We start from the raw sequence: 12380 nt of genomic DNA on the forward strand, positions 1-12380 counted from the left end.
AAAAAAAGACCTTTATGGCATATGATATAATTATTTTAATTGTTAGAGTTTTATTAAAATGTCTCAAGATAATCAATCTAACATGGTTTTATTATCCCACCATATTTAAGAAGCTATGGAATTGTAGTGAAACTTGGTATATTATAAAGGAGTTGATGCAAAAAAAGTGAAAGTTTTTCCATCTAAGCAAGAAGATAATAGCTGTGAAGATACATATAATTGTAGAGTGCAAAGCATATTCATCACTTTTTTTTTTTTTTAATTTAGTGTGTGTTTTAGTTTTTTAATTGTAAAGTCAAGCTAACGAAATAACTTTTTTTAAAAAATATTGATAAGAATTTAAAATAGTTTATTTTATTCTACACTATAGATGATAATTTCTTTCATAATTTTGACTTCGTATCAAAAGTTAAATGTGAAAAAGGATTGTACTTCTTATGGACACCTTATTTAGTTTGGGCCCAAATCAATTGGGCTCAAATTCAATTCAACCTTAATTATTGAATTTTGTTTTTTATTTTTTATTATTATTCTTTATCCTTTTATTTTATCTATGTGTATATATATGTATTTATTTTAAAATTTATTTATCCTTTTTGTTCTTTTATTTTTTTTTTATTTGTTATCCATTATGCTTATCTCGTTTTTTTAAACATTTATATGAATTAAAGTTAAAAAAAATTGAGAGAATCGAAGGAATAAGTGTTAGCTTTTCCTACTTTTTAGTTGAGGAGATTTGATTCAAGGAAAACTTAGTAAGGAAGCATGTTTGGGGTTTAAATTAGCAAAAAACAAAAGGTTTTTTGTTTTCTAGAAATTTGCTGAAAAATTTTCAATAATTGATTTAATTTTTTGGCAGAATTTAAATTTTTTGATGAGTTTTCTAGAAAAAAAATCTCAGTTTTCGATGATATTCTGGTGTGATTTTTAGATTTTGACTAAAAATTTCAAAAAATTGATGAACTTCTAACAAGCTTTGCAAAATCTGGTTGTTGGATATTGCTTTTAAAGAGAGAAGCAGAATAGGAGAGAGAGCAAAAAAGATATTCTTAAAAAAAAAGGTAGACTTTGGAATTATATACAAAAGACCAAATAATGATGTTTTGAAGCGTTTTAATTCCCAAGATCCACGTGTTTTACTAAGATCTGAACTAGACCCATTTTGTTCAACCAAAAAGCTATTTTATCTGTTGAAGCCGAGCTGTTTAAGCCTCAAGCCGAGCCGTCAAACCTCCAAGCCATCCCTGAGTTAGTGGCCAAGTACTAAGACAATTTTTTAGCCGAACTGAGTTTTTGTTTCAGTGTTTTTTTCTTTTTCTTTTTCTTATTTATTAAATTAATATTTTTTAAGTTTCTTTCCATTTATTCTTTCATTTTATTTATTTATTTATTAGTTTTTTATTTTCAAAAATTTAAGGAGAAGTAAAAATATTAATTTTTCCTTAAAATAAGAAAATTTTCAAAAAAAATTGGGGAAAAAGTTAAAATATTAAATTTTCCTCAAGATAAAATTCCAAGAAAACTTGAGGAAAAAAATTTGAATTATCAATTTTTCCTCAAAAGAAAATTATTTTAAAAAATTAAGGATAAAGTTGGAGTACCAATTTTTCTTTAAGTTAAATAAAAAATTTTTTGAAGAAAAAGTTAAAGTATCAAAATTTTCCTAAACCAAAAATAATTTCAAAAATTAGAAAAAAATAGAGTTATCAAATTTTCTTTAAACAAAAATAATTTAAAAATTTTTAAGAAAAAGTGAAGTATTAAATTTTTCTTAAATAAAAATAATTTCAAAAAATTTGAGAAAAAAGTTGGAAGTATTAAGTTTTCCTTAAACAAAAAGTAATTTAAAAATTTTTGAGGAAAAAGTTGAAGTATTAATTTTCTTTGAAATTAAATTTTTTTTTAAGAATTTTATAAAAAATAAGATAAATGTGAAATGATTCGATGATAAAGCCTCTTCAAGAAAAATAATTATTTTCTTGTATACTATTGAAGTCAGGGGATTTTTCTTAATTTTTTGTTAAAATATTAGAGTTAGTTAAGAATAGTTCTTAATACATTTAAATTTTAGAAGGCTTAAGGGATAATATGAAAATAGCTTGTACTATTCTTTAATGGGCATTATAAGGGTATTATAACTTTCTTCATATATAACCATACTCTCGAACCTAGCTTGGTTTCATATACTAGAATCCACTTATTAAAGATACACGAGTCAAGCTTGAGACATTCTTTTAAAAAGATAGATTCGGTTAGGTGGCCAAGCACACCTAGATAAAAAAAAAATTGATGATGACTCATTAAATTGTGTCTAGCGATAGGTTTACATATTTATATACTATGATAGTTCAACGACTTTACTGGGGATAAGCCGAGAGTCAAGCAACAAATTAATTTGTGTTATCCAAAAACCTAATAAAATTAGTTTTTTTTAAGAATATTTTTTCTTTATTATTATCATTATTTTTTTAAAATGTATTTATTATATCATTCATATGCAAGTGCATAACATAAATTCTATACCTGAGTTTCATCCCTCTAGAAGGGAGTATAGTACCTATACTTTTATAAAGTTTTAATGCTCCATAGTGGCTAGTGAAATTTTCTCACTCAAATTAAATCCTTTCCGCTTATAGTTTATGATGGACAAAGATAGGGTGCCTTATTAGTTTATGATGGACAATGATGTGAGGAATAATTTTGAAACCTTTAGAATTACCTAAAACCACATATAGTCAGCTTTATGAGCCTAAACTATAGGTAGGGCCATGTTTCTTTTATCTTTTAGAATTGACCCAAAGTTTATGATCATATTATTATATTCTATTTGTGCTAATAGACTTATTTTTATATTGAGCTAATTAACCAATTTCATTGCTTGTATATTCATAAACATGCATTTATACTGCATAAAATACCTGCCTTAAAGCTATTTTCAACAAAAGCTTTCATGAAACCCACTAAACGTCTAGTTTGATTCTATGGAAAAAAAATAAGGCTCTTTTTTTTGTTGAAATTTTTAAAAGGGACAAACATTATCTCTCATACATTGCATTTGCATGAATAGTGCACTAATTTTAAAATAGTGGTACATAAATTTAAGTATGCATGATAATTCATGTATTTGTATAATATCAAATACTCAAAATTTATATATTCATATCGTATTTTATACAAAAATTACCTATCACAATTTGTGTCAACACAAAAACATAAAATATATTTTTTTATTTTTTTAAACCTATTTATAGTTTTTGCTAAAATTTTAAAATTTGTTATCTTTGTGTTTTTTATTCATATCAATTTCATGTCTATCACCGTATCGTGTTCAAAATTACCAGGTCTAGGTTTAAGGATAGCTCAACTATTTAAAAACTCTACTCAATTAACTTACCGCCAATTTAATACCCAAGTTCAAGCTAAATAGATGGAGCAAGAGAACACAAATCATTTTAAGAAAATAGAAAAGGCCAAAAAGAGCTCAAAGGAAGTTGAATAAAATCTTAAAAGCCCTAAACAAGTTGAACAAAGAGGAAGCTATGGAAGAAAATGCCAGCCCCCACACCATCCATCACAAAATATCATTGACCCCTTATACCCTTCTAGGTATGGTCCATCTCAAGCCCAGTCTAGTCCATTTAAGCAATTCCTCCACAGCAATTCTCATTCCTAATAGGATATACATACCCTGGAACACCTTTCGCAGCAACTCAAGGGCACTTTTAAAGTTATGTCAATCCTATTTTTAGAAAAAAAGCAATAGAACTAGTATAAGTTCAAAATCTAAATGACTCAAAGAAGAAGTTGAAAGCACTAAAAGCCTTAGAAGACTTTAGATTTGAGCAAAAGATGAATTTGCTAGATGAAAGATTACAAGTTGTAGAAAGAATAGATTTTTGTGATTTTATGGATACGACTAGACTTTGCTTGGTTCTTGATGTTGTTATCACACCAAAATTTAAAGTCCTAGAGTTTAAAAAATATGATGGTACTAAGTATCCAGTGACTCATGTCACTATGTCCTATTAAAAAATGGTCGCTTATACTAGTGACAAGAAATTATTGCTTCATGTATTCCATGACAACCATATTGGTTTTGCTACAAAGTGGTATATCCAGCTAAACAGGACTTGTATTACTTCATGGGAAAAATTGGCAAAGGCATTCATTACCCAGTACGAGCATATCATAGACTTGGCTCTAAATAACCCCAAGATCTAATAATCAAACTAGCAATTTAAAGGAATCACAAAACGACCAAAAAAAAAAAAAGCTTCTTTTTATCGTAATCTTATAACATATAGAGACTTGCTGTCACATTTATTGAAAAATCATTTGCTAGCCCCTATTCATGTTGAGGCATTGAAACCTCCTTATCTGAAATTGTATGATGCTAATACTCAATATGACTACCATTATAGAATCATAGGTCACTTAACAGAGAATTTTGTTGCTCTAAAGCATAAGGTATAAGCTCTCATCAATGCTGGTTTGATAAAATTTGACGATAATGAAAGGTCGAATGTCATTGAAAATATTTCGCTCAATAATACAAGGGCATGATTTTGAGAAGATGTTTTAGAAGTTTTTTTTAAGAAGTAATGAACTTTAGGGAGGTATTTTATGTGTTTATCTTGAATTTATCTTGCATTTCAATAAAATGGCAAATGCATTTTATTGCATATTCTTCTTTTTATCATTACTTTTATGTATCCCATCATGCTTTACTCGCTCCCATATTCCAAGTAATGAATATTCAGATAATTGTGACAATAATTTGGGATTCAATCTTGAAAATGTCATTCATATTGATGAGATTGATGACTTAAACCCCTAATCTATTGGGTGAATTAAAGTTAACATGCTTTGCTTATTTAGCAAAAGGCAAAAATAAAGCCATTTTAGGAGAATGTAATTCTTTATATCCACAAGCTTCATTTCATTCAATAGAGATTTTTCAAAAAAAGTATTCATATTTGAAATAAGAAATAAACGTATTTCTTTTACCTTTTGTACAAAAAGTAAAATCATTCATTTGCTATCCTTTTGAGCCTATAATGATTTCTTTGCAAGAAACTTAGATACTAAGTATCACTCTACAGGGGCAACGTTTGAAAAAAAAAAATTTATTTGCAAAAGAAAAATGGGAGTCCCAAATGATTAGAGCTAAGCCCATGATATATAACGCACCAGGATACAAGACTTCAACCATGTCCTCGACCAAAAGTCGTTGCTCAATTATATTAGTAACAAATGTACCAACTTCGCTAAAAGGAGGCAAATTTCTCCGTAGCCCTACTTGTTCCCTAGCCTTGCAGCATAGCATACATAACTTGCTGCAGCAACTTACACTACTAATACCAACTTTCCTCAACCTCATAATCTCAGCTGAAGCTCACTAGTTTATAAATTTCACAACTACATGAACTAGCAATTAACACTGCCTATTAATACATAAATTATCGCCAAAATTCAACATCAAGATATAGATATAAAACAAAATTACTAATTATTCATTCAACATTTAGATTAAAATTACTTACATGACAGGGTCGGATAAAATGACCCGCAAAGAATCAGCAGACTCGCTCGAAAATGAAACATCTTTCCTCCCACTAAGCCCACATCCACCACCACCATTACTATTCTCCACCTTGCAAATACTGCGCGTAATCGTCACCGCATTCGTCACCGCGTTCTGATAATTATTACTCTCTCTCACCCCTTGCCCCACACAACTCCCTTCTTTCACCACCAATTCCCTGCAGCTCCCTCCCACTTTCCAACAATAACTATAGAGAAGGGTATTTCTGAACTTTCTTACTTTCCTACTTATGTTCCAGGAAAGCTTGCTGTGAATTTTCTAACACTACAAGGTTTTTATTTATTTATTTATTTATTTTATTTTACGGTTTTGTATTTCTTTTTATGAGCATAGGGGCAGAATTTGATGTTAGAAAAAAGCAATTGTCGCACTCTGAGGTTCTTTAATATATACTTTTGCTGAATCTGAAACAAAAATGAAAAATTATTAAAAACTTTTGTGCTATTTCCTTCATTTCATTATTAATAAAAGTGTTAGCATTGAATCAATTAAAATTAATTTTGAGAGATAAAACCTATTTAACTAAAATAGTAAAAGGATTAAATTTAATTTTGAAACTAATAATTGATTTATTGAAAATTAATTAGGAAAAAAAATACAATGAAGGGGTTGAATTAAACTCAAAAATCCATTTTTTTTGTTTTCAGTCAGTCCAATCTAGCTTTGATGTGTAGGTTTTTTGTTTTAATTTCTCAAAGAAAATTAATATTTATATCTTTATTATTAATAGGATAAATTACAAATACATACTCTTTGGTTAGAGTTCAAATAAATTTAGGGTTTAGGATTTTGTGTTTTCTTTTGTTAATTTTGAAATCAACTTTATTAATGGGATGAAAATTAAGGAAGGAACAGAGATTTCAAACCAAAAAAAAAAATGCGCTTTCAACTTCAAATTAACGCGAAAATGGTTAGACAGGTTAATTGGCATTTTTTAAACCTTAAAAAGTTATATTTATTTTGGTTTATCACATGTTAAAATTTTGTAATTTATCATATTACTATTTTTAATTATATATACTATATTGAAATATTAATTTCATAGTGCCATAAATTTTGTATTAATATTTAAAAACATAAAAGGACATTGAATATACATTTGTTTGTATATTCTTACATGCCTAAAAAAATGTTTCATTAATTTAAAAAGTAAAAAAATTAATTTTTCCTTTTTTATTACCATTTAACTATATGAAAAATCCTTTTTCTATTTTTCAATATGAGGGTAATTTGAAAAAGAAAATTTTTAATTAATAAAAGTCAAAATTGGACTAAAAATTTCTGAACATTTTCGCAAAATCAAAACAAGATACCACAAAAGGGAGTAAAGCTGCTTAACCCTACCAAAAGTTAAAATTTTTTTAGAATGATTGAAAATTACGTTTAATTGGCATTTTTTCCTAATATTATTCATCCATGAACTTGTGAACATCACTTGGTATAAGTATGCGCCTTCATTTCCAATTGGTGAAAAAAAAGCTACTGCTTGGCTGAATCAGGGAAACTCAACTTGCATGGTTAGATTCTTAATGGAAATTGGAATCATATATAGCAATAACATAGGGTTGCCCACGTTGGATTTTGAATTCCAAACATGCTGAATATCACCGCTTAATGATGACTGCATGTCTTATTCTCATGACCTCTAATAATAACTTGGTTACAGTTTATTTAGTACAGTATTGTAGCACTAAAGCTTTTTAAATTTGACTAGTAGTCAAGCTGAGTATAGAGTGCAGCAGGCAAGCCTGGTTTAGCCAGTGCATGTAATGGTTTTGCCAAGAAGAGATCATCTTCCGATTCAGAGATGTCAATTTTCGATTCATTAGGTGGTACGTTCCATTTAAAACCTTGAATCAGCCTGGCAAACAGCATTGCAGTCATTTCAGTCCCAAGAGCCACGCCTATGCACCCACGCCTTCCGGTTCTAAACGAAATGAACCTCAGTTCCGGCTCTGTCAGATCAACTTTGTCACTCAAACCATCCTTCAGATGCCGCCCAGGTTTGAATTCCAATGGCTCGTCCCAAACTTTCGGGTTCCGGCCTAGGCCTGCTCGGCTGAGCAGGACATGACTACCTTTAGGGATGAAGTAGCCGGCAACTGTGGCATCGGCTATTGACAGGTGAGGAACGTTGAAGGGTGCAATGAGGTGAAGCCGAAAAGCTTCCCTTGCACAAGCCTTTATATAATTGAGTTTTGGAATGTCAGCTTCTTGAACCCATCTCTCCTTTCCAACAACACTGTCCATTTCCTGGCAGGCTTTTTGCAGAATTTCAGGTTTGTTGAGCATCTCTGCCATTGCCCATTCTGCTGCATTAGCAGGATTATCCACTGTTTCAAGCATCAATTCCTGCATGTATATCAAACAAGGATCACCACACTTAATTTAGTTAACCAAAAAATTTTATCCATCACCACCAAATACCATCGATCGTACGTGATTATTAAATTTGTACGTAAAATTAATTAAAAATTAGCTCCATAATCCTTCCATTTTAGTACACAAGTTGATTAATTTAGTTAATTTTACGAAAAATTATGCCAGAGGTTTTTATATTTTATGAAAATTTAAAATTTAATCCTTATACGGTAATTTATATAAATTTAATTATCGTATTATTTTGAATTGATAATATTAATTCAATCATTAATTTTGTCAATTTTATATAGTTAAAAATATTGATGCAGCCATTGACTCTATCAATGTGGTGTTAACATGCTGACATTAATACTTTTAACGGCAAAAAATTAACAAAATTAGTGATTAGATTAAAATTATCGAATCATATAAGAACTAAATTTATATAAATTATAATATAGTTATTAAATTTTCACAAAGTATAGTAACCACATGCAAGCTAAAAGGTAGAATTGTGTTTAAACGTGTAATTAAGAATCTCACCGTGCATTGGGCTTTGATCTCTACAACTGAAAATGCTGGCTTCCCATTTGAATCCTTTGCTGAAATGAAGGCATCAAGAAGGTCTTCAGGCTCATTCTTCTTCCCTTCTCTCCACTGTTGTACTCTCTCATCAATAGTCGGATCATGGTAACTGTTGACAATTTTCAGAGCCTTAGTGACAATCTTCTCATGACCCTCCAAATCTAATGCTCTCAGCCAAGGTACATAGTCTGATAGGATGAAAGAGTAAATGTGCATGAGAACAGTAAAGAGAGATTCGACGTGCTCTTCTTCTTCATGTCCAGGCCCACCATCTTCTTTGCCCTTTCCAAAGTATCTTTTGTTGAATATCATCCTCCTGATGACATTTCCTGCATATTGCCTGGTTGCAAGTCTCAGGTTTATAACGGATGCATTGGAAATATCAGCTTCATTGTTGATGCATTGGTTGTAAATGAACCTAACAAGATTATTAGCTTCTTGGTTTCTCTTTGGAGTAACCAGCTAAGTCTTTGTGGACTAATTATGTTTGAAACAACCAATTTTCTCATTTTCTTCCATTGATCTCCCCATGGCACAAACGCTATTGACAAGAAACCACGAGAAGCATAATCAGTTGCCATCGTAATAGGCCTCGATGCAAAAACTGCATCATGTTTTTTCAAGAATTCTTGAGCAATTTCAGGTGAAGTGACTGGAATGACATGAATGTTTCCCAGGCGGATACAAGCAATATCGGTGTCCAGTTGTTTCATGAGGCCAAGAATCCACCTGAAGGCAGGCTTGTTTTTCCATAATTCAGGGAGGTTTCCAATGCTGGCCAGGGAGTTGGCCCTGGTGGGATAGGTGTGTTGGGCTAAAAGCCTCCAATCCAATCATACCAGCGGAAGCGAAATCAAACAATAAAGCAAACACATAAGAGACAATAATTTAACGTGGTTCAGTCCAATTGACCTACATCCACGGATGAGAAACAAGATCCACTAGTTGTAGAGAATTACAAACATACATCATATCATCAACCCCACTCAATAATCAATACTCATAAGACACTCTCAATCTCCTCTAGTCCTATGAAGTATTCTCTACCCAAACAAACACAAACCCAAACTCTTGTGCACCTTTTTAACACAACCAAACACATACCCATATGTTCCCATACATCATACCTATGTGGACCCTCTCAATCTCCTCTAGTCCACTCACAAACAAACATACACACCCATATGACGTAGAGCCCCAATACTCCTATGGGGTGTCTATCCCATAAAACCCTACAACTCTCTTACATCTTTTTCTCATACCTAACCCTGTAGAGACTTCACCTATTTATAACCATACAAACTTGCCCATTAAGAATCCCTCTCCTCTTAGAATTCTTCTCCTGTAAGTCAAACTTGCCTATTAAGAATCCCTTTCCTTTTAGAATTCTTCTCTTGCAAGTCAAACTTACCTATTAAGAATCATCTTTCTCTTGGAATTCTTCTTTTGCAAGTCTTCTTGTCCATCAAGCAATATCTGACAAATCCCAAACAAATCTCTAACAAATCTCAAACGAATCTCTTATGGGATTTGAGTCAATATTCCCAACAATCTTCACCTTGACTCAAATTCCATCAATCATCTGTCTTCATGCTAGACATGCTTGGCTTCACCTACAATGGAAGTCTTACAACCATCTTCTTTTCTCTTGTGTCTTCACGCTTCATACAAAACAATCTTCAATCTTCAAAACTCGAACTCGAACTCTTCCCTTTCCCATATCTCAAACTGTCAACTATTCTCATGTCTCAAACTATCGGCTCTTTCCACATCTTGAATCTTCAACTCTTCTCACGTTTCGAACCTTCAGCTCTGATACCACTTGTTGGGGAACACCACAGCTCTGATACCATTTGTTGGGCTAAAAGCCTCCAATCCAATCATACCAGCGGAAGCGAAATCAAACAATAAAGCAAACACATAAGAGACAATAATTTAACGTGGTTCAGTCCAATTGACCTACATCCACGGATGAGAAACAAGATCCACTAGTTGTAGAGAATTACAAACATACATCATATCATCAACCCCACTCAATAATCAATACTCATAAGACACTCTCAATCTCCTCTAGTCCTATGAAGTATTCTCTACCCAAACAAACACAAACCCAAACTCTTGTGCACCTTTTTAACACAACCAAACACATACCCATATGTTCCCATACATCATACCTATGTGGACCCTCTCAATCTCCTCTAGTCCACTCACAAACAAACATACACACCCATATGACGTAGAGCCCCAATACTCCTATGGGGTGTCTATCCCATAAAACCCTACAACTCTCTTACATCTTTTTCTCATACCTAACCCTGTAGAGACTTCACCTATTTATAACCATACAAACTTGCCCATTAAGAATCCCTCTCCTCTTAGAATTCTTCTCCTGTAAGTCAAACTTACCTATTAAGAATCCCTTTCCTTTTAGAATTCTTCTCTTGCAAGTCAAACTTACCTATTAAGAATCATCTTTCTCTTGGAATTCTTCTTTTGCAAGTCTTCTTGTCCATCAAGCAATATCTGACAAATCCCAAACAAATCTCTAACAAATCTCAAACGAATCTCTTATGGGATTTGAGTCAATATTCCCAACAAGGTGCTTGGTTTGGGTTCTCATTTCTAGTGTTGCCTTTCAATTTGAAAACGACAAGGAGTGCAGACAGAAAGACTAAGACATGTGTTGAATGAAATAAAAAAAGGCTAGAGACGGTAAAATCATGAGAGTTGCTCCAATAAGGCAGCAGAGGAAATGGGGAGGAAATATTAGTGGAGGAGTTCTCCATTTCCTAACAATTAAACACAACTTTTCTTCTGTCCGTCTGTCTATTTGTATACTTGTCTGCACAAAATGGACGATAGGTCGATCTATATATAGAGATTAGAGAGAGAGAGAAAGGTTTAAACATTGTTTTGACATTCATTGTACTTTGTTAAAAATTTAAGAGCTTGTTAAAATCGCTAGATAGTAAGTGTCATTCTGTTTGTTATTTTGGTATCTCTTTCTTTCACATTGATAGATTTTTATGGACGAAATTTTTTTTATCGGTAATTATTGAAAGATTTTCGATGGTTTACAGACAAAAATTAAAAAATAATTTAAAATTTTTTTATCAATTACCTACCGATAAAATACTAACGAAATTTATTATGAAAAAAAATCATTGGTAATTCGTAGGTGAAGTTGCCATGAGAAAAATGAGGATTTGGTGCATTTTTTATTGATGAAATAAATTTGTCAATAATCCATCACTAAAAGCTTTGTTGATGGATTTATTTAATGTGTAAAACATTTTCGATTAAAAATATATATATTTGGAATTAAATTGGAGGATTATTTTTTAATTACCGAAAAAATATGTTCGTAATCAGTCGTTAAAAATAAAAAATATTGACGGATTTCATTGGTATCCATCATTAAAAGTTAAAAAATTTTTGAATTATCGACAGAATCTCCGATGATAATCTATCGATAAAAGTCAATTAAATTTAAAAATCTCATTCCATTGAAAACCCCAACTTTCATTTCTCTCCTCTCCTTTTTTCAGTCCTTGTCATTGACCTGTGCCCGTGCTGCGCTGCCCTCTCCTCACCGCCACCAACCCTTGATCTCATGAGCCAATGACCTTAAGCCCTTAAGCCTGTGACTGCCAGCCCTTGAGCCTTTGAGCCCGTGACCACCGACCCTTCAATTGGTTTAGAACTCATCATCTTTACCAAGGTATAGTTTCGTTACTTTGCTTGTTGATTTTGATATAATTTCATTAGTGAAATTTCTTGTTAACTTTTTGTAGAATACTCGTTTGGCCGAAAGCTTTTAAACCTATGC

The 12380-nt window shown here is 31.6% G+C and overlaps 1 protein-coding gene across 1 annotated transcript; it reads right to left on the reverse strand.

The window, feature by feature from the left end:
- Positions 1 to 7070: 7070 nt before the first annotated feature.
- On the reverse strand, positions 7071 to 9371 carry LOC111297726 (phenylalanine N-monooxygenase-like). The gene is made up of 2 exons (XM_089740994.1): positions 8510 to 9371; positions 7071 to 7957 (listed from the first exon to the last, which is right to left on the reverse strand). Exons 1-2 carry the CDS (start codon positions 8861 to 8863, stop codon positions 7316 to 7318), a joined length of 996 nt encoding a protein of 331 aa, XP_089597120.1. The 5' UTR covers positions 8864 to 9371; the 3' UTR covers positions 7071 to 7315.
- Positions 9372 to 12380: the final 3009 nt, after the last annotated feature.

This window comes from Durio zibethinus, chromosome 12 (genome assembly GCF_047325235.1).
Source record: "Durio zibethinus cultivar Kanyao isolate XHJ-2024 chromosome 12, ASM4732523v1, whole genome shotgun sequence".
Lineage (NCBI taxonomy): Eukaryota > Viridiplantae > Streptophyta > Magnoliopsida > Malvales > Malvaceae > Durio > Durio zibethinus.

Coding starts and splice junctions, on each gene's coding strand:
- LOC111297726 (XM_089740994.1), bottom strand. CDS start 8,863: ATGATATTCAACAAAAGATACTTTGGAAAGGGCAAAGAAGATGGTGGG. Junction 7,958..8,509: donor AGATCAAAGCCCAATGCACG/GTGAGATTCTTA, acceptor ATATACATGCAG/GAATTGATGCTTGAAACAGT.